Genomic DNA, 24,722 nt, shown 5'->3' with positions numbered 1-24,722 from the left:
TTTGCCAGTTCCTTCAGGACCCGCGGATGGATTTCGTCAGGTCCCATGGACTTGTGTATGCTTAGGTTTTTAAGATGGTCTTTAACCAGATCCTCTCCTACAGTGGGCCTAGGGTCTTCATTCTCACAGTCCCTGCATCTGCCTTCCAAGACTTGTGTGGTGCGGTCAGAGACTTTGATATCTTTTCATTTTCTATAGAGGCAGATCAGATGACTTGCTTAGAAAATAAAGTGAAATAATCCCACATTGCTACATTTCAGACTTTTTCATTGCAGAGAGGGAGGGAGTAAACAGTATCTGCTTATCTGTATGGAGGGATAACCTGTGGGATACCCTTCCTCCTTTCTCCATGGTAGAATCAAAACTTACGAAAATGCTGGAAGATCTCTCTCCATTGATAGGAATAGGGACATCTGGGAGTTATGGGGCAAGTCCTTCACAGTCCTTGCTCTAAAAGTGGGCAGCATACTTGGAAGTGCAGATGACAGAGAAGAAATTGTGTGCTTGAAAGTGTGCATAGAAGCTGTCCTGGGTTCAGCAGTAGCCATCGTTTTTTCTCCTTCTTGGTGGCTGGTGCAGCGCTGTGTTTTTGACTTTCAGCCTGGGAACAGCGCTGATAACACCGATGTTTTTAGTTACTGCTCAAATGACCAAGGACTTTGTGAGTCTCATGCTCTGCCAGGGAGGAGGGGAAGCCGGGAGGAAGCAGAGACAGGACACCTGACCCAAACTAGCCAAAGAGGTATTCCATACCACAGCACGTCATGCCCAGGATGTAAAACTGGGAGTTACCCGGAAGGGCTGGCTCACTGCTTGGTCGGGCTGTTTTTCGATGGGTGGTATTGTATTCTCTTCCCTTGTTATTTCTCTTATCATTATTATTATTGTTGGTAGCAGTAGTGATTTGTGTTATGCCTTAGTTACTGGACTGCTCTTATCTCAACCCCTGGGAGTTACATTCTTTCCATTTTCCTCCCTGTTCCTCTGGGAGTGGGGGAGGGGAGGAAGAAAAGGCAGGGAGGGGGGAGTGGACTGCTTGGCTAACTTGACGACAGGATTTAAACCACAACAGAAGCATGGTGGTATCTTTACATTTTAGACAGGAAATCTGGAGATGAGTCAGGTCCAAGAGAGGAAGAATATATGGTACCTTTATGAGGGAAAATTTGGGTGTGCAATGGGTTGCAAATGTTGTCACATTTGTTCTCAATGGTACTTTTAAAATCGTATTTGAAGAGTTGGGTGTGTAACGTTTTGTCATGATACGTAATGGCTTTTATTCTTTCGTCAGGCTAGTGGAGCTTCAGTGTGAAGTAAAAAATAAGTCTGTGCTTAGGTCAGATCTCATTTTTGATGTTGGACTCTGAAATAATTTCTATATTTAGTTTCTCATTAGCATTAAAACCCATTGTATTAATATACACAGATGGTAGGACTGCATCACATTTATGTGAACTATTGATGTGTTATAAATGAGGGCATGTACATTGAAATTTGCAACTGAGAGCTTGATTTAGGTACAAGCACATAAGTATGTACTGTGATTCACAGTCTCCAGGATTGTTCTGTTTGGGTTTTTGTTACCATTCTAAAAGGGCATGGTTCTAGTCTCCTCTAGAGCCAGTGTCAGATATGCACAGATGTTTTATATATCCCATGATGACTCAAAGGCAGCATCTTTCTGTATGGGGGCTGCTGAGATGAGCCTTGATTATTGATCTTGATTTTAGTTGTCCTTCATTTCCAATTGCTTTTCTCCCAGCAGTGAGAATTAAAATTCTCCAAGAACACTAGAATGATAGAATTCATTATTTTTTCCAGGGTAATTAACAGTGTCTATGTAAAAAAAAAATTGTTGATAATTTTAACTGCATAATATTCTTAGTAATGCTGGCAACTGGAAATCATTGTGGTTCAAAGCTTGAATGGTAAAAGTGTATGAAAAGAAAACTGTGAACAGCATCTATCAATAAATCGATGAAAAAATTTGCCAACATACCAACTGCATGGAGTTATAAGGCTTTCTGTATCCTTCCAGGGAGGGCTAAAAATGTGTGTAACATTTTGATTAAAATCTGTCATATATATTCATCACACCTGTGACTTTTTATGGCAAGAATATAGGTTCATGTCATCATAGCACATATGAACAAACATTAACTGATAAGTCTCAAAATACAGATGTAAACTGGGAATAGTTATTAGGTAGGCTTTTTTCTAATGAATAGATCTCATATATTTTACCATTTTATCAATGACCTGGAAAAAGGCGTGCCAATTTCTACTAAAGTGTCAATGACATAAAGATGGGATCCTGATTCATAGAGAAGTCAAAATTCTTTGATAAGCTAAGTGCAAAGAATAAGTGTGGTTTATATGGTGAAGGGCTTTAGAGATAGGGTAGCTGAGATGAGCATATGCTCACAGGGTGATGCTATGGCTAGAATATGCTATTTCTATAAACAGAAATAATGTAATAAACTGTCTTTGGTTTTACTGCTGGCAAGACTACCACTGGCATATTATGTCCCATTCTGCTTCTACAGTGTAAGACAGATGATGACAAATTGGAAGAAAATCAAAGGAGAGCAGTGAGAATGGTTTAGTGAGCTTGAAGATAATGCCTGAATATAATGCAAGGCTCCAGGAACTTAATCTATTTAGCTTTCAAAGGGAACATCAGGAGACTGTTCCAACTGACTGCAAGATCATGCGAAAGAAATTTGGTAGAAAAGATCTTACAGTAACAGATAAAATTATACCAAGATAAGTGGTTGAAATCTGGTGCTAGAGGTATATAGCAAATTTTAATAAAACAAATTAAATTGAATTATTGGAATAATTTTTCAGGAGCTATGGTAAGTTGTTTTTCACCAGACTTTTTTAAATCCAGATTGGTAGTTTTTCAGTTACTGTGTGTTCTAGTGCAAAGAGAAATAATTTCAAGGGTGGTTTTTTGTCTTGCATTGAGAGTGGATTTTTGTCTTGTATTGAGGATGGTTTTTTGTCTTGTATTGAGGGATCTGGGCAGTTCTTAAGAATAGACCTTCCTCGTTTATATGTCTGTGAAACAATAGATAAAGTGATATTCCTATAATGAAAATGTACTTTCAGACATATTTAGTTACAAGTATCTTCATTTTTATAAATACTGGATGTCTGAACTCAAAAGGTAATAAAGGTGCCTAGCTGAAAATTTGTTCAGTGCCTGGAATAGTATCTTATGGAAAACTGAGATGCTGTTTTCCCTGACTGACTGGTGATTTCTAGTTGATACATGGTGTTAATATGGTATTAAAGAAAATTTGATTTAGGAGTTGTAAACTGCTGATAAACAAATAAGGCTGAGCCCTCAAATGCTCATGTATATGTTGTTACTATGTGACATGAAGTCAGTACTTGAGAGTAATTTTGTTACTTAAAATGGAATTTCAGGTGCATTAATTACAGTCTTTCTTTTCAACAGGCCCATGCTAAAGTCTGGCATCTCTACAATGACCGTTTTCGTCCAGCTCAAAGAGGAAAAGTGTCCATTTCCCTTAGCTCCCACTGGATAAAACCTCAACGTATGAGTGAAAAAAACATAAAAGAATGTCAAAAATCCCTTGATTTTGTGCTCGGCTGGTTTGCCAAGCCCATATTTATTGATGGTGACTATCCAGAGAGCATGAAGAGCAACCTCTCATCTCTGCTGCCTGAATTCAGTGAGGTTGAGAAGAAGTATGTCAAGGGAACAGCAGACTTCTTTGCTCTTTCATTTGGAGCTACCCTGAGTTTCCAGCTATTGGACTCCCACATGAAATTCCAGCAGTTGGAATCAATAAGCCTGAGGCAGCTCCTTTACTGGATAAGCAGTGAATATAACAACCCCGAAATATTCATTGTGGAGAACAGCTGGTTTGTTTCTGGTAGCACCAAGAGAGATGATGCCAAGTATATTTACTATCTCAAAAAGTTCATTATGGAAACTTTAAAAGGTAGGGACTGAGGCTGTATTAATATGTGCTTGACAAACTCATAATGCAAAATAGTCTACAGAGACATGTTAAAGAACCAGGCTGAAAACTAGTTTTAGTCTTTAACGTTCATCTTGGCACTTGTGAAATGAGACTCCAAATCCCTTTTCTGGGTTTATTATTTTCAGCTTTTGAAGACCCTTAATATCTGCAGATAGCACTTGGTGAGCTTGATGCTGCTGTCTTTGAAGTCAGTGGGAAAATTTCTGCTGTCTTTGGTGGGAGGAAGTGCAAAACATGAACTATACTCTCAATGGACTTACTGAAATTTACTGTGCTATTTATTAGTAGTTGTTTTCTATAATTTAGTTGTATGAACATATGTACAAAACCTAAGGCTGTATATGTGGGAAGGTAAATACTATGCAATAGGAGTTCTTCTGAGAAAAACAGAAGGCTGAAAGAATACATTTTTAAATGAAAAATTGGAACCTTTTCATCCTGCATCTCAGTGTTGCCCTTGCACAGATTTTACATGAGTGCAGCTCCGGACATCAATGACAAAAACATGAATTTTACATCAGTTTAAGAACTGCATATTTGAGGTTATGTAATCTAAATTATTTAAATTGTTAACTTTTTTTTTTTCAAAGAGTAAGAGAAATATGCTACCTTGTATGAGAGTTATTTTCTGTTTTCCCATATTCTTGTGGCAGGACAGATTTTTTCAATCCTAGCAGTCACCTGTAAGTTGTGGGGTTACCATTTCCACTTTCATTGTCTTTTAATGTCTTAATTTACAATTTAGTAATGTATTTACTAGTCTACAGTTTACTGTCTGGTTTAAAAAATGGTATTATTGTAGCTGTTAGCTCAGATGAGATAGCCATTGTTACATTGCCATTTTTATACAGGGGATAAGCAAAAATGGGTCTCATTTTATTCTCAGCACTCATGAAGATGCAGAGGATTCTCACATCTGTTTCATCTACTATTTCAGAAACCTAATTATTGCAAATAAATTGAATTCCCATCCAGAATGGAAACGATGAAATGCAAAACGGTTACTAACACTTGCAAGTATAGTATTACTAGTTTGCATGAAGTCAGATGAATGGCTCATTTTCACAGAGGAGTCATATTCCTGTCACCCATGTTTCTGCTTAGTTTGTAAATTGCTGGACATGTATGGATGTTCCTTTTAATCACAGCTGTCTAGAAATAGTCTCAATTTACAGTGTTTCTTTCCTTTTAATGTGCCATTCAATAAATAATAATAATATCAACAACAGTATAGTTATTAATATGTAGTAGTTAATATGACAAGTTTTGTCGTATTAACTTAATACCGGCACTTGGCTAAACTTTTTACAGAAAGAAAAGGAAAACAGCAGAGACAGACTGGATCAGCAGAAGGGACTTATAGCGTCATTATGATGGAAATTATTGTGATTAAATCTTCTGCTGCTAGAACGTGCAAAATTCAATATAAATACCAAAGTTTCCTGTGCATTACCTGGAGGAATTTAGTTGAGGAAGATCCACAAACGGCATCATGTTGGCTGTGAGCAGTCTTGTTGGACAACATTCAAGGCCAAAGACAAAGGCACCTGTTGTCTCTCTCAAAGACTTAGGATACATCTATCCAGTGTAATAAAACACTGTAACGTAGAGATTCATGAGCTATTTACCATAAGATTCACTCCAGCAGTGTAGGGACAGTAAAATGAGACTGGAACTATAGCAGTTAGAAACAAGGATAATTAATTTAGCAGGTTTAGACAAAACTGCTTATGTCTATTTCTATGTTAACAAGTAAGTGCAGCCCTATTGGACTAAGCCTGTTGACTAAAAAGAGCTGGTGTGGAGGGTCTGGTATCCACACTGCGTGCATTCCTGAAGACTGTTTCTAGATTAATTTCACCTGAAAGGAACTGGGATCATGCATCCTGAGACCACTCTGTGATATGAACCGAAGTGTGATGAAGGAGATTTGCTCAGTATGCTCCTGATGTCAGTTGAAGTGCTGATGTCCATTCTCACACTGCATGCTGTAGACAAGCTCTGTGGCTCTGGGAAAGGGTCTTTTTATTTGGGATTCACAGCCCTAAATTCTTTTACTGTTTGCAATTTTTTTATATATTATTTATTTATTTATTATTTTTTTTTTGTCCCAAATATCATTTAGGATTGGATAGAGTAATTACAGCTGTAATATAATGTAGTTAAATATTAATTAGAATTGCTCATTTGATGGAGATTGGTGGGTATCTAACCACTTACTCTAGGGTGATATTCACTTCCCTGCTCTGTCTCTGGTGCAACATGCTGACCAGGAGAGCTCTGTGCTGTGTTGACTAGCCAAGGGATTAGGTCATTATCTAGGGAGTTAACAGGTCTGAATTCAGAGTCTCAGGGAGAATGGGGACAGCCAGACCCCTGACAGATTGTGACTGAGCTTGGGCATGTCCAAACGCAAAATGTAGATCCCTGCGCACCTTCGGCATAGAAACAGGGGCTGAGGGCTTCACACACCTTGCCTTCATGCCTTGGGGTTGGACAGCAGCTGAACAGAGGGTTTAAAGGATCTGTATTTGATGCTTATGGGTCTGCCATATTCCCTTGGACTGTTTCTATCCTAGTGAGCTAAACAGAGTGTGAGCTGACCTGCTGTTTAATTTTTAACCCAGTTCTGGATTGCTTAGTGGAACCCTTCTTGGTATGATGTGGGGATTGTTCAGGTCAGGAGTTACCTTCAGTAGGTAGTATGTTCAAGGCCACTCAGAAGTGATTTCAGAAGCAAGGACAGTTTAGGTTTCAGTCAACCAGTGTTGCGCCCCACAGACATAAAAAAGGGCAGAGAGAGAAAAAGAAAAAAAAAGCGGAAAAAAGGCAATAATTTTCGTTGTGGTTTGGTGGTGGTTTTTTTTGTTTTCCCTTTTGAGATACTGGTTTGGAAACTTGCAGACTTGTTCAAACTTACAAAAAAATTTTCAAGTTGCTTCTTTCATAGGTGACACTTACAAGTTAATACATTTTTAAAGAAGGCTTTGAGGAGAATTTTTATGAGGCACTCAGGAAGTGTGGGAGTGTTGCATGATGACTTACAGAAGGGGTGAGATGCTGTTCAAAGAGAAATGCTCACTGAGACCAGTTCACAAAGTGGACCTGTATTGGCTCTTACGCTGCTGGTATGGCAGATGTCATCATGGATGCATGCAGAGGTTAGAAAAATATTGGCATCTTCCAAACATAAAAGAATGATGCCTTTAGGAGGAGAAATACTCCGTTTCCTTAGACATTTTCTCATGACCTGCGATAGAGATTGGGCCGAACTCATTGCTTACTTAACTGCAGTTCATTTAATTGATTCAAACAGGGTTACAATCAAGAAACCATGTGGTCCTTCATAATTGATTGTAATAAGGTACATTAATAAACACCAGGAAATGAGTATCTTGATATTCTGGTTGCCTGAAAAATAACTCTTTCATACTAGGCTGGCAAATATGTTCAGTGAGTACCCAGTTTGGGTTGACAGATGATGATGAGTAATAAAGATAAACTCTACTGGCTACAGAGCCAAACTGGAGTTCAAAAGAACATTTAAGATTGCACTTAAATGCATTGCTGAATTAGGGTGGATCTCATTATGTAATTAAAATAAGCACACTCCTTTGTGTTTTCCTGAAGCTGAACTTTGCTCAGGCGTTTTGGATTTTGCTGAATCTCAGTGTTTAATACAACTAAAAGCGAGTATCATTTGAATCTTAAAACTGTAATGTTGGCTAAACTAACAGATGCCAGTAGACCCTGATATTAACTTTCAGTGTGTGTAGTGATTCTTAAAAGTCAAACAATTGACCTAGAACAGACACATATTTTTAGAAACCCTTAAATATTTAAGCTGGAAAATACTATGCCATGAAAGATGTAAAGAGACAGAATTACTAAACAAAGAGGGTCTCTCTGCATTATCACTTCTACTTAAAATCTATGCTAATAAATATTCATCAACACACCAGAAGTGTTGTCAGGGTTTTCTCAGTATGTATTGGCAGTGGGAGGGGGAAGGAAAAAAGAGTGTAACTTCTGTTTGCATACAGGATAGTGCTGCGTTAATGGCAATTCGACTACCCCAGTGTGAGCTGCAGTGTGTGTAGCAGAGTGCAGTGCAGTTTTGGCTCAGTTGCTGCAGTCGATTCAAGTGTAGCATGCTCTGCTCCAAGGCTGAGGTTTGGCATGCCTAATTAGCAGCACTGCCTCAAACCACTCCTGCACTGCTTCTCTTTTTAAATCTAGCTTGTTTAAAGCCAAGCCAGGTACCTCGGCTGCCTTGTACAGTGCACCCATGACCTGGCAGCTACCTGGATGCAGTTGAAAATCTTCCCTAAACAGGCTTTGAGGCAGGCCCCAAGATACTTATCTGACCTATTGCATTGTTCTTACACCTGAACACCGCAAACATTGTGGATACAGTGTAATCTACAGGGGAAAAATGAGCGCTGCGATAAGTTTGGTTTTCTTCTTTCCTCAGCCATCCGCTACGATGCAGTTAATGTGTTTGGCTACACTGTCTGGTCCCTCCTGGATGGCTTTGAATGGCACAGGGGATACAGCATTCGACGTGGTTTGTTTTATGTTGATTTTCAAAGCCATGACAAGAAGTTGATGCCCAAATCTTCTGTCTTGTTCTATCAAAAGCTGATAGAAAAAAATGGCTTCCCATCTTTGCCCGAAAACCAGCCCATAGAAGGTATTTTTCCCTGTGGCTTTGCTTGGGGAATTGTTGACAACTACATTCAGGTGAGTCTCATGATAAAGCCAACATGCTGCCCAGCCAGATCAGTGCATCATACTGATAAACTTGCTGGATAGAATGTCATTGCTGATATATTATTACCACAGTGCTGCAAGGAGATGGTACAAGGCTTTTGTGCCAAACACTGTGTAATTCAGTCTTTACTAGACTTTCTGTGTGCGACCAGTGAGATCCAGTCAGATTGAAAAATATGCAGAAATTGAAAGGGATCTGATGCTCATCTTCCCTGAGTATGTTATGTGATCAGTTACTGGAAGTCAGTCCTGTTCAAATAAAAGTTCATTAGGTCTTCCAAAGTGTATTTCCAAGTCTGTGAAATAGGAAATATTACTGCTTTTTCATGTCCATAATTTTAATGGCAATGTATTTGCCTGCTGTGATAATATATGTTTTAGAAAGTATCCTGAAAGCTCTTAAAACTTCAGTGGTATGCTTCTGCGTCTTATGCATATATATCTTGGTACCATTGTTAGAGTGATTTTATATATATAAAAAAATAAACAATATTAGATTTAGATGAAATTTCTGTATTCATTTTTTGTAATTTTGTGTTGTGCTGTGTCTGACGGAGGCCTGCAGTGCCCCTGGATAGCACCTAGCTAGATTACGCATCCAGTTCATAGCTGTCACTCTTTATTTCAACCAAATCTGATACTTTGGGAGAATCTTCAAATTTTAAGACTTCATCACATGAGTAAAAGTAGTATATTAGTTGCGGTCTCTTTAACAGTTTGGCTCTGTAATTCTCAGATGCTGTTTTGGCTTGCAGGGCTTCTCTAACCACAGTAAAGAGGTGTAGTTAAATTCAACACAGAGGCTTGATCCAAGAACAGAATTTTTAATTTAGATTTTCCACAAACACAGAATCTTTCTTAAGGCTAGAGTGCAGGGGCCTTGTTTGTTCCTTCTCACTCTGAAAGTGAGATCTGACTTTGTTCTCTTGAAAAATACTTCAGCCTCCTTACTTGGTACACCGATTTCCAAGAAAATTCAGCAGTCATTATCCTTGTAGCTCCTGGACAGATTAGGGATTAGAAATGGAATTGCTGCTTTAGGGATCAATAACAACTATAAAGTTGTGGAGTCAGTCAGCCTAAAACAGTTAAAAAAATCCCTCCCTTCCCCAAAACTTCAGAGCTGAATATTTTCATTTCAAAAGGCCATTCCAACATTTTGTGCTGTAAGGCTTAGATAGTGTGATTTGTAGATGCATCACAGTGGAAAAACTCTTTTGACAGCATTCCCACAGTATTAGTGGCAATGCATGCTTTAGTAATCTACAAGGGACAATTCTCCAGAAAAGCAATTTCCCTCAGACACGCTGGTTTTTATTACTTTCTTCTATAAGCACAGTACTGACCTCTCCGGAGAAAACAGCAACTGATTTTCAGCAGCTTCTTTATACAGTCTGCAAAGCCTCAGCTACAAGTTGAACACTGGTTGTAGGCTGACACCTGCTTTTCAAACAGAGGGCAGGACAAGGAAATCTGAACTCAGGGGGAAGCTGTGCACCAGAGGGTGGGGGAAGGAAAAAGGGGCAAATAAACATCTCTGGTACCAGTAACTTGTAGTTTGGATCTTTCCTGTAGGAGTTAATCTAGAGTATGAATTAGGAGATTTTACACTGTGTGTTATATTAAGTAGTTCACTTTTTCATTTTCTAGTCCTTATTCTGTTTGTGATATTCATTAAAAAGTGAAAGTACAATTTGTGGGACCCTGAAAAGCTCATCTTCTACTATGTCAGTATGTCATACAGGCAATTCTGACATGAAGCCCTAAGGACTCACAGGAAATGCATTTATTGTTGGAGTGACATACTGGGTTTACTTGGACGCCTGAAAACAAATTGTTCAGCCTGCTGAAATAACTTGGAAATGAGTTCAGTATGAGTTAAATAAGAAAGGATGTCTTTAGCAAGGAGGAAAAATTTTGCTTGTTAACTGAATTTGTGCTAAAAATCAAGTGCAGAGCATTACTCATCTTTCATCATAGGAAAAGAACACAGAAATGATGTTGCATTAATTATTTCTTTTACTGCGTTCAGGGAGTGGTCTTGAAACTAAATCTACTGGGTAATTTACAACAGACAGGCTCTCTGTAGGCGCTTTTTAATCTTTAAAGAAAAACATCTTAAAAATTACTGTAGTCTTTGCTGAAGCTCTTCTCTGGAGATCTGTCACAGGCTTAGTGCCTTATCCCTCAGCAATCCCTTGTTTCCCATACAGACTGGAGCAATCTGGAGAAGACATAAACATGGTGACAATCAGGATAAACTTGTTCAGAAAGTAGGGTGAAAATTATATATAGATTTGGTACTTTTCTTATGTCACATGTTAACAGAAAGTTAATTCATTCACATGAGCCTGATGCTATCAGAGGTGCCAGAGGTGCTAGATGCATTGTTTTGACTTCAGATATTTAGCTACATTGTGCCTGATAGTTATGATGTTCCCACCTACCTAGAACAAACAGATTGAATCTGGTATGTTTCTTATTCTACCTAGGTAGACATGACACCCTCCCAGTTTCTTGACTCTAATGTTTATGTGTGGGACGTTCACCAGACAAAGAAGCTTATTAAATTGGATGGAGTTTTCACCTCGAAGCGCAAGCGTCACTGTGTTGACTTTGCTGCTATCAGGCTCCAGATCTCTCTTCTGCAAGAAATGCGTATCACACACTTCCATTTTTCATTGAAATGGTCTTTAATCCTTCCTTTAGGTAACCTTTCGCTAATCAACCACACACTTGTACATTATTATCAGTGTTTTGCTACTGAACTTCTCAGAGTTAACATAACTCCTGTTGTTGCTTTATGGCAACCCATGGCTGAGAATCAAGAGCTTCCAATATCCCTTGCCAAATATGGAGCTTGGGAAAACATGGAGATCGTTCAGGCTTTTGTTGAGTATGCCAAATTCTGCTTTACAAGTCTTGGGGACCATGTCAAATTTTGGATCACAATGAATGAACCACCTGTGAAAAACTTGACATACGCTGCAGGGCACAACCTCTTGAAAGCCCATGCGAAAGCATGGCATCTTTATGACAAAGAATTCAGGAGATCTCAGAAAGGCAAAGTATCAATAGCTCTGCAAGCTGACTGGGTCGAACCAGCTTGTCCCTTTTCCAGGAATGACCAAGAAGTTGCCAACAGAATTTTAGAGTTCGACATTGGCTGGCTTGCAGAGCCCATCTTTGGGAATGGTGACTACCCGCAGGTGATGAGAGCGTGGCTTCACCGAAGAAACGGTGTTGACCTGTATAGTTTCCACTTGCCTTATTTCTCAGAAGACGAAAAGAAGTTAATCAAGGGCTCATTTGATTTTTTTGCTTTGAGTCACTACACTACTACTCTCGTGGGCTGGGAGAAAGAAGATGCAGTAAAATATGACCACTATCTTGAAGTTCAAATGATCAATGACATCACATGGCTGCACTCCCCTAGCAGAGCTCCAGTAGTGCCCTGGGGACTGCGTAAATTGCTCAAGTGGCTTAAATCAAAGTATGGTGATGTCCCAACTTATGTTCTGGCTAATGGAATTGACGATGACCAGAATATGGTGCATGATAAGCTCAGAGTATATTATATACAGAATTACATCAATGAAGCTTTAAAAGGTAAGGAATCAGTGATGGCTTATATGTCACAAATCCCAGTATTAGTATACACTTTGTAATAAAGTATGTTTAACTTTAAAAAAAGAAATCCTATGTAGAATACTCTATAAATGAGATGTTATTACAGCATAACATGTTTTCATTTGACTTAATGATTGGTGTTACTAAACATCAGGAAGACTGACTTTGCACATACTCTACATAAGTCAGCAGTAGAAATTTTTGTGGATTCCAGAAATTTAATATTATGTTATGTGTGTAGCTTCACACGTATTTAGGCAGATTTTCTTCTTATTGCACTTCTGCTGTTGTTTTGCTTTGTTGCTTCTCCACACTGATGTGCCTCAGGGCTGGGTTTGAGTTCTGTTCCTCACCTGTCTCTGTATCTTATCCAACAGTGATCTTATCCAACAGTGATCTTCATAATAATTCAGCTATCTACCTCATTATGCCATTTCCTGGACTCTTTACTGCTATTCAGAACCCAAACCAGACTTTGTCTCAAAGATTCATACATTATAAGGCAAAAAGGAGGCTTTTAGGGTCATCCTGTCATACAACACACACTGGTTTTCAAGAAAAGCACAAGACCCAGATGAGATTATTTTTACTGATGTAGAATCTTCTACACCTCACTGTAAGCTGCTGCAATGTACAATGACTGCTTTTATATATGTGTGTGCATAGATACATATAAATCTCACTTACAGTATTTCTTTAGCATTAGCTTTAAGCCATTTTGTTGTGCATTTCCATGTATCTTACTTACGCTGGTATTCACAGACAGAAACCAAGCTATCTCTCACATCTTTGATAAATAACACAGTCAAAGCTCTTTGTGTCCCTTGCTGTAAAATACCATTTAGAACCTTTCAATTATTAAACTTTCACATTTGCCAACATTCTTCTTGAGAGGAGTAAACCCAGACCTGGACACACTGCTTCTACAACTGCCACACCTGTATCTGAAGCAGGTATAATATAACCTCTTTCTCTTTTACTCCTCTTTTGTACATCTAAGCAGCATATTAGCCCTTTTGGCCATGGCATCAGGTTGGTTACACACACTTTGTGGTTAGTTACTGAGATTTTAAACTCAGTTACTGATTCCTGCCCCCCAGGCAGAATATTCTCTGCCGAAGTATGGTCTGCTTGTTCTTTGACATCCTCACATTTGGTCATGTTCAAATGCCAGTTGCTTGCTTGTGTAAAGCTTGCAGCACTAGCTAAGTTATGTCCCTAATCTTCGTGTTAATTACAAACTTTGGGAGGAATAGTTTTACTTTTGTTTCAGGTTGTTGATATATTTAAGTTCATTTAATATCTTAGTTCTAAGATCCAATCTCCATGACCATGGCAGAAATGTACCTACTGTGAGATTTACCTGCAATTACATTTCTAGACATATTAGTTGTGTTTGAGAGCATATGAAACCTGTTTATCAGGGGCGCCTCTTGACATCATAACATTCTATTTTCTTGATCCAAATGCCATATAATACTAAGTCAGTTGCCTTGTGAAGTTTTAAGTATATTACAACAAACATCATTACTTTTATTGATCTGTGGATCTCATAAAAAAGATGTCAAGTTAGTTTGACAAGATCTATTTTTCATAAAGCTAAACTGATTGGCATTAACCGTATATAGAATCATAGAATCATAGAATAGTCAGGGTTGGAAAGGACCTTAAGATCATCTAGTTCCAACCCCCCTGCCATGGGCAGGGACACCCCACACTAAACCATGCCACCCAAACCCCATCCAACCTGGCCTTGAACACCTCCAAGGATGGAGCATTCACCACCTCCCTGGGCAACCCGTTCCAGTGCCTCACCACCCCAACAGTAAAGAATTTCTTCCTTATATCCAATCTAAACTTCCCCTGTTTAAGTTTGAACCCGTTACCCCTTGTCCTGTCACTACAGTCCCTGATGAAGAGTCCATCCCCAGCATCCTTGTAGGCCCCCTTCAGATACTGGAAGGCTGCTATGAGGTCTCCACGCAGCCTTCTCTTCTCTTCTCCAGGCTGAACAGCCCCAACTTTCTCAGCCTGTCTTCACAGAGGAGGTGCTCCAGTCCCCTGATCATCCTCGTGGCCCTCCTCCGGCCTTGTTCCAACAGTTCCATGTCCTTTTTATGTTGAGGACACCAGAACTGCACACAATACTCCAAGTGAGGTCTCATGAGAGCAGAGTACCTGTAATTCTTCTTTATCAAGCCTTATAATCTATTACATTCTTCTGCTAGTAGTGAAGGATGGCTGGCAGTTCCATGATTTGCTAGGCCATCCTCTCCACTCTGTTAAGTATTGGCTTTTAATCTCTTCTTCTGTGATTTCCACCTCTCTCACAGATTACTGAACATCAATATTAAGTGCCCAAGAGTTCCTTCTCCAGCATTTTGAAGCACTGGCTGCATGTTTTCTACATTGGTAGATAAAAAAACATATCCTGGCTGTATTTGGACATACGGTTTCAATCTTTTTTTACTGTATGGTTTCTCTCCATCCTACCACTTTAGACTGTCCCAGTTCTTGGCACTTCTGTTTTCAAAGTGTGTATGGATATAGGCTTTTATCCCAGTTCCTGTTAGCCAGAAGACCTGCACATAGAACAGTCTTGTTGAACTTCATGAGGTTCATATGGGCCCACCTCTTCAGCCTGTCAAGGTCCCTGTTGTGATTTAACCCCAGCTGGCAACTAAATACCATGCAGCCACTCACTCACTGGCACCCTGCCCCAGGTGAGATGGGGAGAATTGAAGGAATGTAAAAATCAAAACCAGGACAATCCCTCTGGATGGCATCCCTTCCCTCCAGCGTGTCGACCGCACCACACAGCTTGGTGTCTTCAGCAAACTTGCTGACGGTACACTCAATCCCATTGTCTATGTCTCTTACATTTTGTAACCTTATTTAGGTGTTCCTGCTCTGGCAGGGGGATTGGACTAGATGATCTTTTGAGGTCCCTTCCAATCTCTAACATACTGTGATACTGTGATACTGTGACAAAGATGTTAAGCAGGTCCTGATATTGACTCCTGAGGAACACCACTCATCACTGGTCTCCACTTGCATATTAAGTCATTCACTGCAACTCTTTGAGTGTGTAAGCCAATTCCTTATCCACCGAGTAGTCCGTCCTCTGTTTTTTTACATACCCCTGTTTTTTACAGAACTTTGTGATTCATACTCTGGTACCAGTATCTCCCAGCCACTTACTTCTCCTCCCTTCTGTCCAGCCTTAAAATAACTCCTATGTTTTTTAACTTAGCCATCACATGCAAGCCACATTTTACATTTTACTGTCTTTCTACCTTTGTCATGGATGACTCTGTCCCTGCTAAATAGGGACATAATACTTTCTTGAAAGCTCACTCTCCCATTTTTGGCATCATATGCTCCTCTGTAGTGTTTGGTCCATCATTAATACCATTCTCTTTTCTTCTCTTGCTCTGGTATAGTGCTTTTGTCCATCTTGTCCTTACACAAGGAGCAAGCTCTTAACCTTGGCATCATGACTGATTCAGGTTTCTCCAAAACTTGCATCCAAAACTTGCATTTTTTTTTGCAAGACCCTTTGCAGTAACTGAGATGAGAGGGGATTTGGAACATGTGTGCTCTCGCCTTGAAGTTCCTATTCTGCCTTCTTCCAGATGGTTTCTGGGACTGCATGTGGCAGCATTTGTGCGTGTAATGTTGCTCACCTGCATTGTTCCAGGGGAGCCAACAGGTTTGTGCAGATAAATGATTCCAGAATACAGTACGAACCCTTTGGACTGAGACTATATTTTTAAGAGCTTTGTACATTAAGTGCTTTGTATACTGTTTAAATACATCTTTGCCAATACAACAGACAGCAGTAACCATTTATGTAACACCATTAAATCCACAAGCAGTTTTGCAAGCACAAACTAATTATTCTGGGTAGCAGCTCTGTAAAAGGGCAGGTATGTATTATTTCATTTTACACATGAAAGATAGTCTGGAGATGCTAAATGTCTTGCATGTGGCTGCAGAAATAAGTATTTCCAGACGCATATGAAAATTCAGGAACCATTAGTTTTCAATCCTGTGTTCATCTGCTACAAGATGTTGCTTTATTTTGTGATTTTGAGAGGTAAAACATTACGGTTTGTTTTTACTGCTGTGGACTAATTGGTTTTGTCAAGCAGGACTGATGGCTCAAGGTTAATGCTGCTGGACCTGTTCCAGTAGCCAAGTTTTCAGTATGAATTGTGGACATGTTCTTAGTAAAGACTGATACAGGTCATCTTGGGGCAGAAACTCGATCAACAACAAGAGAGAACTATGATTTGCATAACTTTTCCATTTGCACTGGTGATGTCCCAGTACATGACCTTAGCACAGCACCATCTTTTCCTGGTGGCTCGGCTCAGGAGAAGTGCAGCCTGATGTCCTCTATTCCTTGGCTGTTAGGAGGTGCTCTGTAAGGAAGATGGAGCAATCGGAGAAATAGGTTGCAGAAATCCAGGTGCAGGAAAGCCAAAACCTTCATTCTTTCATATATAAAGAAGAGGGCCATCTTTTCATGGTAGGCTCCATGCTAATCATTAAACACAGTCATACATTCACAGCTGTGTTTACCAAGCACAAGGAAATAGATTGCAGGATACTCACAGATCACACTGTCTGGCAGAGGCTGACAGATTCTTACTTTTTAAGAGAAACACTTCATAGATGTACATGTATTTTACCTTATTTTGAGAAAGAGAAGTGCAGATGTGGGTTTAACATCCCCCTTCCTCTGCATTATGTATTGACATATGGTGCTGCTTTTGAATGCCAACATGATATTTATTCATTTCTTCAACTCTTCATTTTCTTTTACAGCTTACACTCTGGATAACGTTAATCTGCAAGGATATTTTGTCTATTCCTTTAATGACAAGACTGCTCCTAAATATGGTCTCTACAGTTACATTGCAAATCAATATGAACCAAAGCCCTCTATGAAACATTACAGGGAAATAATTGACAATAACGGCTTTCCTGGTCCTGAAACTCCTGAGGTGCTGTGCCCAGATGAGAGTGCCTCGTGTCCTGGATGCCACTTCTTCCGAACCAGAAAATCATTATTAGCCTTTATCTTTTTCATATTTGTTGCTTTTATTGTTACTATATTCTTCATTATTTACTACTCCAAGAGGATAGAAAGAAGGTATAAATAGAGCTGCCCCTTTGAATACATCTCTCGCTGCCCTTCCTCTTGCATTGCCTTGGGAAATCTGAAATAAGAGCGCACAATGTTGTCATTTCTTCAGCGCTAGGAAGACATTTACATTTCCTGATACTGCAGGATGTTGACACTGATAAGAATTTGCTAGCATATTGCTAGGCTTCCAGAAATCATTTTCTCTGGTGTAGTACATTTGGTTTATGACCAGTCCATAATTCCTGTGGTTGTAGTTCTCTCACAACTTTCCCTGGGACCTGCTGTTGATGCTTTTCCCTCCTTGATTTTGCCTCACTGAGTTGGACAAGTGAAAGCATGGTTTGAAGACATGGAGTGATAGAAGAGCCTAAATGTTAAATTCTCCAAGAGAAAACTGAGGAGAAACAAAATTGCTTACTTTTCCAAATTAGAGTTTAATGCTGATGTTGCTTGATCTGAGCCAGAACCTGACTGCAGCAGGGAACGTGGCTGAGGAGAGACGGAGGAGAATTGCACAAAGTGGTGCTGGGGGAAAGGAAACTCACTTTCCTAAAGCAGATGCAGGGGGAAGAACAGGGGGACACAAGTCTGTGCTGCTGGGAGCACTGGGTACATAGGTGAACTACTACTTAGGTTGCTGACGGCTGCATCTGACTTCAGGATGTCATTGGGGAGCTTCAGCTAAAGGAACTGTGCTTTCTCAGTGAGGAAAGGAGCAGGGTAAGTCCAGGGATAGCAGGGGTCATGCCATCTGGTGGGAAAAGATGGAAAACGTGAAAGGGCTTCTCTTTGATTTGCTCAGTAAAAAAGAAGAGAGCAGACTCTGGAATGTCTTTGCCGTCTTATTTGTCAGGAAGCTGTGTGTCTGACTCTACACTCTGTTGCCCTGTGCGCATACACATGGCAGGGCTGGAACACCCCATCACTGCACTTCTTGCAGCAAGTTAACTTAAACGGGAAGTTTAGATTGGATATAAGGAGGAAGTTCTTTACTGTAAGGGTGGTGAGGCACTGGAATGGGTTGCCCAAGGAAGTTGTGAATGCTCCATCCCTGGCGGTGTTCAAGGCCAGGTTGGACAGAGCCGTGGGTGGCATGGTTTAGTGTGGGGTGTCCCTGCCCATGGCAGGGGGGTTTAGAACTAGATGATCTTAAGGTCCTTGCCAACCCTCACTATTCTGTTATTCTATGATTCTAAGTTGCACACTGCTGCCACTCTACTGCTGCCCACCTACTTACCTGCTGAAAACTTGTGGGTAATTTGGTAAGATGGTCTCGGTGTGCCAATTATGTTGAGTGTGGAGACTTTAAATCCCACCATTTTGGTGTAATAATCCAGCACTTTATTGCTGTTTTTGCCAGGGTCTGAGATCGTGGAGGTGTAGCCTCTTACAGGTTGGCTGGAGGGTCTCCTGTGAGCAACTGGATCTGTTTCTGGCAGTGTTTCATCCCAAAGTATTACTGAACATCTGAAGGCCTCTCGTTTTCCTCTCAGCAAGACAAATTAGCAAAATAGTAACAACATTGTTTGTCAGTAGGAATAGAAAGGGAATGGAAAAAATAGCTACATTAGGAGTGTCCTCGGTGTAAAGCAGTGGTCACTTTCATCTACTCTCATACTACAGGCCTGCATTGCCTTCAGCTGTAATTGTATTTTTATTGCTATGTGAATAATGTTGCTCACTGGAAAGAATATTTTAGAAGAAATGTGCTTTGTGTTAATTAAGAATTATTTATATACTAAAGCTGATTGTGCTGTATTAAATGTGATGTTTATCTACTAGATGACTAGTAGATGTCTAAATGACCTCCCAGGGTTCCTTTCAACCTGAATACTCTATGAATCTGTCATTCTATACTGTAAGTTAAAACATATGAAATGTGATTTTCATTTGTAATTTAAGGTTATAGTTTTCTTAAATACATATTCTATATATAGAAATAGGAAAAAATAGTATCTTATAATGATTAATATATTTGTCCTCTAGTTCCAGTCTTAAAATTGTCTCTCTTTGCACTAATGTATATTTTTTTATCAAGATTAAGGTGAAAAATTCAGAGTAAGTGACGAAGTATTAAAAATATATCTGAAAATTGTTTATAGCCTAATAGGACATGCTGAAGAATAGAAAAATTTAAACTGCTGTATATTTATGCATTGGTGCCTGGCGCAGTGTGGATTACAAAGAAATAGCTCTCCCTACATGTGTGAAATGCCAAATGGTTTTCCCCACAGCATGGCAATGAATTACCTTGTAATACATGACTCCAGTAGTTAGAAGCCTTCACAGTACATAACAAGAAAGTCACATTCATTGCATCCAGATAGTAGCCAGGTCATACCTAACTTGTATATGTGTGTGTGTATGTATGTTATGATTATTTTGCTGCTGGAAAAGCAAAAAGACTCTGGGCCTCATCTTTCTTTTTTGCAGTGGGCTCAGGGGGCCTGGTCAGGGCAAATCCAGATGAGCACGGGTGCCATGCTGGTGGGCACCAGCCCACCACCCTGATACTTCACTAGCAATTAACCCTCCAGAGAGTTGCTGCCATGTGCTCTTTAATGGCTCAGCTACAGTGCGATGTGTGGAACAGCAGTTGGAGCACGGAGGAGACACTGCAGGCTCTTCCTGTGGAGGCCGGGTGATATGTAACCACCGACAGGCAGATGGCACCAGCTGGATATCTAATTTATAGATAAATTGGGATTTGTTGCTATTAAGCTATATGATCACATCCATTCACGGTGCTGTGGCTCATAGGAGTAATACAGCCTTTGGCACAATTATTACCTTCATAAAAAGTATCACTGCAGAGCAGTGACTGGCTTGAGCTGAGCACAGCAGTTGCCAAAGTCTTCTGCTAAGCAGTGCTGCCTGTGCACAGTGGTGTGTAGCCCTCAGAGACTGAACTGCACAGTGATGAGCCAGGAAAAACACAGGCTGGTCTGATGGAGGTAATGGTATGGTTTTACCTTGGGAATCTGCTTCATTTTTTGTAATCAGGGGCCAGCATCTTGTCAGTCTTCTTAAAAAAAACATGCTTCACTAACAGCAAAAAAGCCTGTGAATAAGCAGAGATTAGGTACCTGTCCAAGGAGAATTGTGGTGTGATCATGCAGGTTGATGTGGTAATCATCTCTTGCAATCAGGCTGTGGGACATGGGGCACGTCTTCCATTTGATACCCATGTGCGAGTGATGATCTGGCACTTCCCCATCATCATCTGTGCATCTAGATCAGAAATGCCAACAGTAGCAAGGGCTTTGAGCAGAGGGGACTCCAGTCAGGCTGCAAAGACAGCTCGGGGAAGGATGGTGGTTTATTTTCTGAAGAGCAACTGAAGTCTGTGTGTGATGGATGTTAACGTGTAGTATCTTATGTAGACTAGTTTCTTGATTTTAACTGTTTCTAGAATGAAAAGTTGCCAGTTTGCTCAATACTGCAGATCAAATATATTGTAAGAGAAAAAATTATATATTTATTCAAAATATTTTTATGACATGAATGGAAAGCTTCTGGTTTATTTCTTGAAAATATTGTGCAGAGTTCCTGTGAGAAGGATATGTTTGCTAAATGAAAGGATGAATGTTACACTCCTTTTATAACAAACTCAGACAGGAAATAAAGATATTGTATGTAACAAATTGTAACATGCTCTTGTTTTAATCTGTCCAATTTCTCTGTCTGCGACATGAAGTACAGAGTACCACAGGAGAGGCTATTTATAATAACTCTGCAAGGAGTTTGTGTTGCTGTTTGTTTTACCAATGCTGCATAGATCATAAATAACTGTAACTTTTGTTGAAGATTACTGGGGCCTGTATTTAAACAGGTTTTTCCAACAGACCTAGGGCTTTGGAAGGGTTTTGGTTCTTGGATTTTTTTGTTGTTTGCTTTTTTGGGGGTTTTGTAACTATAGCTATTGATCTGTAGAAGTAACCAATATAGCTAACACACTATCCTATCCTATCCTATCCTATCCTATCCTATCCTATCCTATCCTATCCTATCCTATCCATCTACTACATCTCTAACCTAGGATGTATAATGTACCGATTTTTTATGTCATCAGTCCTTGCAGGGAAGGAATGGACCTAGGCAGCACCTTCTCGGTCCTATATGTTTGGTTCTCAGGAGCCAGAGGAGCCTCCCAGCCGGAGCTTCCTCTCAGCACTGTGCCTTGCTGGGGTGCACATCCAAGCCGGAGCAGTGCCAAACCCCAGGCACCTCCAGAGCAGGACATACGGCAGGGCCCAAAAGAAAAGCAGAAACGATGGTGTGTCCTGGTGGGATGCTGACTGAAAAGATGGCTTGGCTCTCAGCGTTGAGCTGTCTGTTGCATTGTCGCCCTCTGTGCTCAGAGCTCTGTTAACAGGCTGTGGGCAGGGCTGTAAACCAGCAGGGCTGCAAAAACACAACACCTGACCCAAGAAATCTGGTTTTCCTCTCACCAGAGGGAACCGCGAATTGGCCAAGTGTTTCCTTCAAGAGGTGTAATGGTATGAACTACCTGCTCTGTAAAGTTTTATGGGTTGACAAAGTTCTGTAGCCTGCTAACAGTGCAGTCAAGCTGGAGGCCATCGGATACCCTGCCAGGAAAGGGAGGGGAGAAAGCCTGTGAGGAGAGCTTTCCAGCTGCACCCTCTCTGATCAGCCCAGAGAGTGCCCCAAGGAGTGCCAGGCTGCTGCTCCTCCAGCCTGGGACAGGCAGGATCCAGAGGCTTGGTGCTGTGGGAATAATGGAGCAGGGCCAGCTCCAGCTCTCTCACCACCTCCTGATCCCTCTTAGAGCATATATTTATTTGCATTTGGGCTATGAAATGGGGAGCTAAATGCCAAGGTATGACATAGGTGTGCCAGGGCATATAGTTTATTTAGAAGACAAAATACAGTTTACAAGCCTTACAGATTTTTTGTTGATAGTTACTACTTTGCAACAACACTTCTGCCTCCCTCTCTCCACTAGGATCAAATGGGTCTTATTTCCCAAAGCTGAGAAAATAAATGCTCATAAAGTAAGCTGCCAGTATTGCAGTTGTCTCTCCCAGCACTAGATGAGTCTTTAAGTTCTGTTCCGGTGGAAGTTTGTGAATTTCACACACATTTGTAAGTCATTTATCTGCCACATTGCTGCAGGAGCTGTAAGCGGATATTGCCTTTCCTTGCACCTCGCAGTGAGAGGTTGCAGGGTCCTGCACTCAGCAGCACGTGGTTGCTCCTGCTTGGTATTTACAGGCACATTCCTCCAGCTGGTGATATATTATTATTGGGCTGGAGGAAAACTAATGCAACCAGCCTCTTAGTATTTTGTCTTTTTATCAGTTTGGTCATATTAATATGGGATAATCATTATATAAATGCACAGGAGATGCAGTCAAGGACACATTCATTTTTAAAGTCCTTCAATGCTCTTGTAGTTCAGTCATTCATCTTCTGTCTTTAATTACAGCAAGTGATCTCAGAGGCACTTAAAAGATTAAATTACTCAATTATTTGGAAAACCCAAATGCAATAACTGTATCTCTTTTCTGATAAATACCAGTGATTGCTGGAAAAGGTTGCCCAAGGCAAGAAACACTGGGAGGCCAAGGAGGCCATTTTGTAACACTTTGGCTTAACCCAGTGATACCCATTTAATTTTTCATTATTTGCAACCATTATTTTTACTTGCATTGATAAAAACCACAAACTTTTCCATCGCTGTCCTGGTGGTTTCAGGAGGGTGATGAATGTCACTGCTCAGCTATTTACAAATGTCCTGGCACTCCCTTGACTGCAGAGAGAATGACATGAGCCCACTGGATGATAACCGCAACTCAAAAGGGCATAAGGCCATCTGCAGCAGCAGAGCTTGTTCTTCCTCACCATCAGCCCTATTACTCACCACGGATCCAAATACAGCCACTGAAGAATGGGAAGTTTTCACTAAATCAGTTTTTTCACCTCTTTTCCAAAGCAGCAGATACTCGGTGAGCCCAAAGCTGCGAGTGTGGGTAAGGGGTGCAGGCTGATGTGATCCCTCCTCCCTGGGCCAGGAGGAAAGGGACGTGACTCTTCAGGAAAAGAGAAATACAGGATGAAGATCTAAAATCCTGCGCTTTCTCTTCATAGGCTGAGTTCTGAGTTCCTGTCCCACTGAGAGCCAGCCAACTGGGCAAAACACCAGAGCAGCCATGGACCCAGGGTGATCTCCATCTGCAGCCCTGGTGCACTCATTGCTTGTGCTGGTTAGCCAGCAGTGTGGGACATGGATGGATGTTTGGCGTTGATGAACTCCCTGCTTTATCTCCATGGTAAGTCTCTAAACTGAAAGAGCCTGGTGGGAAAGAAAGGACTGAGCATGTGGACAAGCCAGAGCAGCTGTGGTGCTTCTGGCCCTCCTGCAACGAACACCAAACCAGGCCGCAGCCACTGAGCTGCAGTGGGGTGGCCGAGTGGGCTGTCAGACCCTGGGCTGCTGCCCCACATGGGTCTGGGTTTAGGCTGCAAGCAGGCACCCTGCTAGCATCTGTCCTGCATGTGTGGCGGGGCACCGCTGGCCTGCAGATGCTGCTAAGGGATTACTGTTGTCTGCTCCACCACCTGTGGTTCCCACGTTTATTTAATTAAAGAAGGGAAAAAAGGAAGTAATTTGATACCCATCCTCCCAAGGAAAAGGAGTCCTTCCAGCAAGGAGCAGGCCAGGCGAGGTCTGCGGAGGGACAGATGGCCCTGCGGCTAATTTGCTCCCATAAATTGCAAGCTGTTGCAAATCCTTGCTGTAGCAAGTGCTGGCTCTGTGTTTCAGCCATGTGTCTGTCTGCTACGAGCAGGTGAAAGAGAAAGAGCAGAGTCTGCAGTTTTAGGCTGTTTCCCTAGTGCCTTTTGCAGAATTGAGTATTTTGATTAAGAAATAAGTTGTAATCCTCTATCTGGCTGCCAGCAGAGCTCCATGCAGCTGCTCTGGCCAGGCAGGGCAGTCTCCTGCTGGAGCAGAAGCTCTTGCCACAAAACAAGGTATTTTTTCGTTAAAGCGCAGTCACAGCGGGACCTGATCTTTGCCTCCTTGCAAACGGCTGCCAATGAACTCCACATTGCAGTTCAAGTCTCTGCTCAAGGCAAAGAGCAGTTCACTGCCTTTAAGCTGCCCTTAGCCTCCCCATCTT

The 24,722-nt window shown here is 40.9% G+C and overlaps 1 protein-coding gene across 1 annotated transcript in view; it reads left to right on the top strand.

Annotated features, from left to right (window-relative positions):
* KL (klotho) overlaps positions 1-17,593 on the top strand; it is a gene marked incomplete at both ends in the record, with an annotated part of 58,388 nt that extends 40,795 nt beyond the window's left edge. The window contains 4 exon segments of the mRNA XM_080612295.1: positions 3,467-3,977; positions 8,494-8,762; positions 11,285-12,401; positions 17,256-17,593. Coding sequence (XP_080468421.1) covers positions 3,467-3,977; positions 8,494-8,762; positions 11,285-12,401; positions 17,256-17,593 — 2,235 coding nt within the window.
* Between the last annotated feature and the right edge of the window lie 7,129 nt (positions 17,594-24,722).

The sequence above is a fragment of the Psittacula echo genome (genome assembly GCF_963264785.1).
Source record: "Psittacula echo genome assembly, chromosome: 3".
Lineage (NCBI taxonomy): Eukaryota > Metazoa > Chordata > Aves > Psittaciformes > Psittacidae > Psittacula > Psittacula echo.
This window is presented reverse-complemented; position numbering and strand designations above follow the sequence as displayed.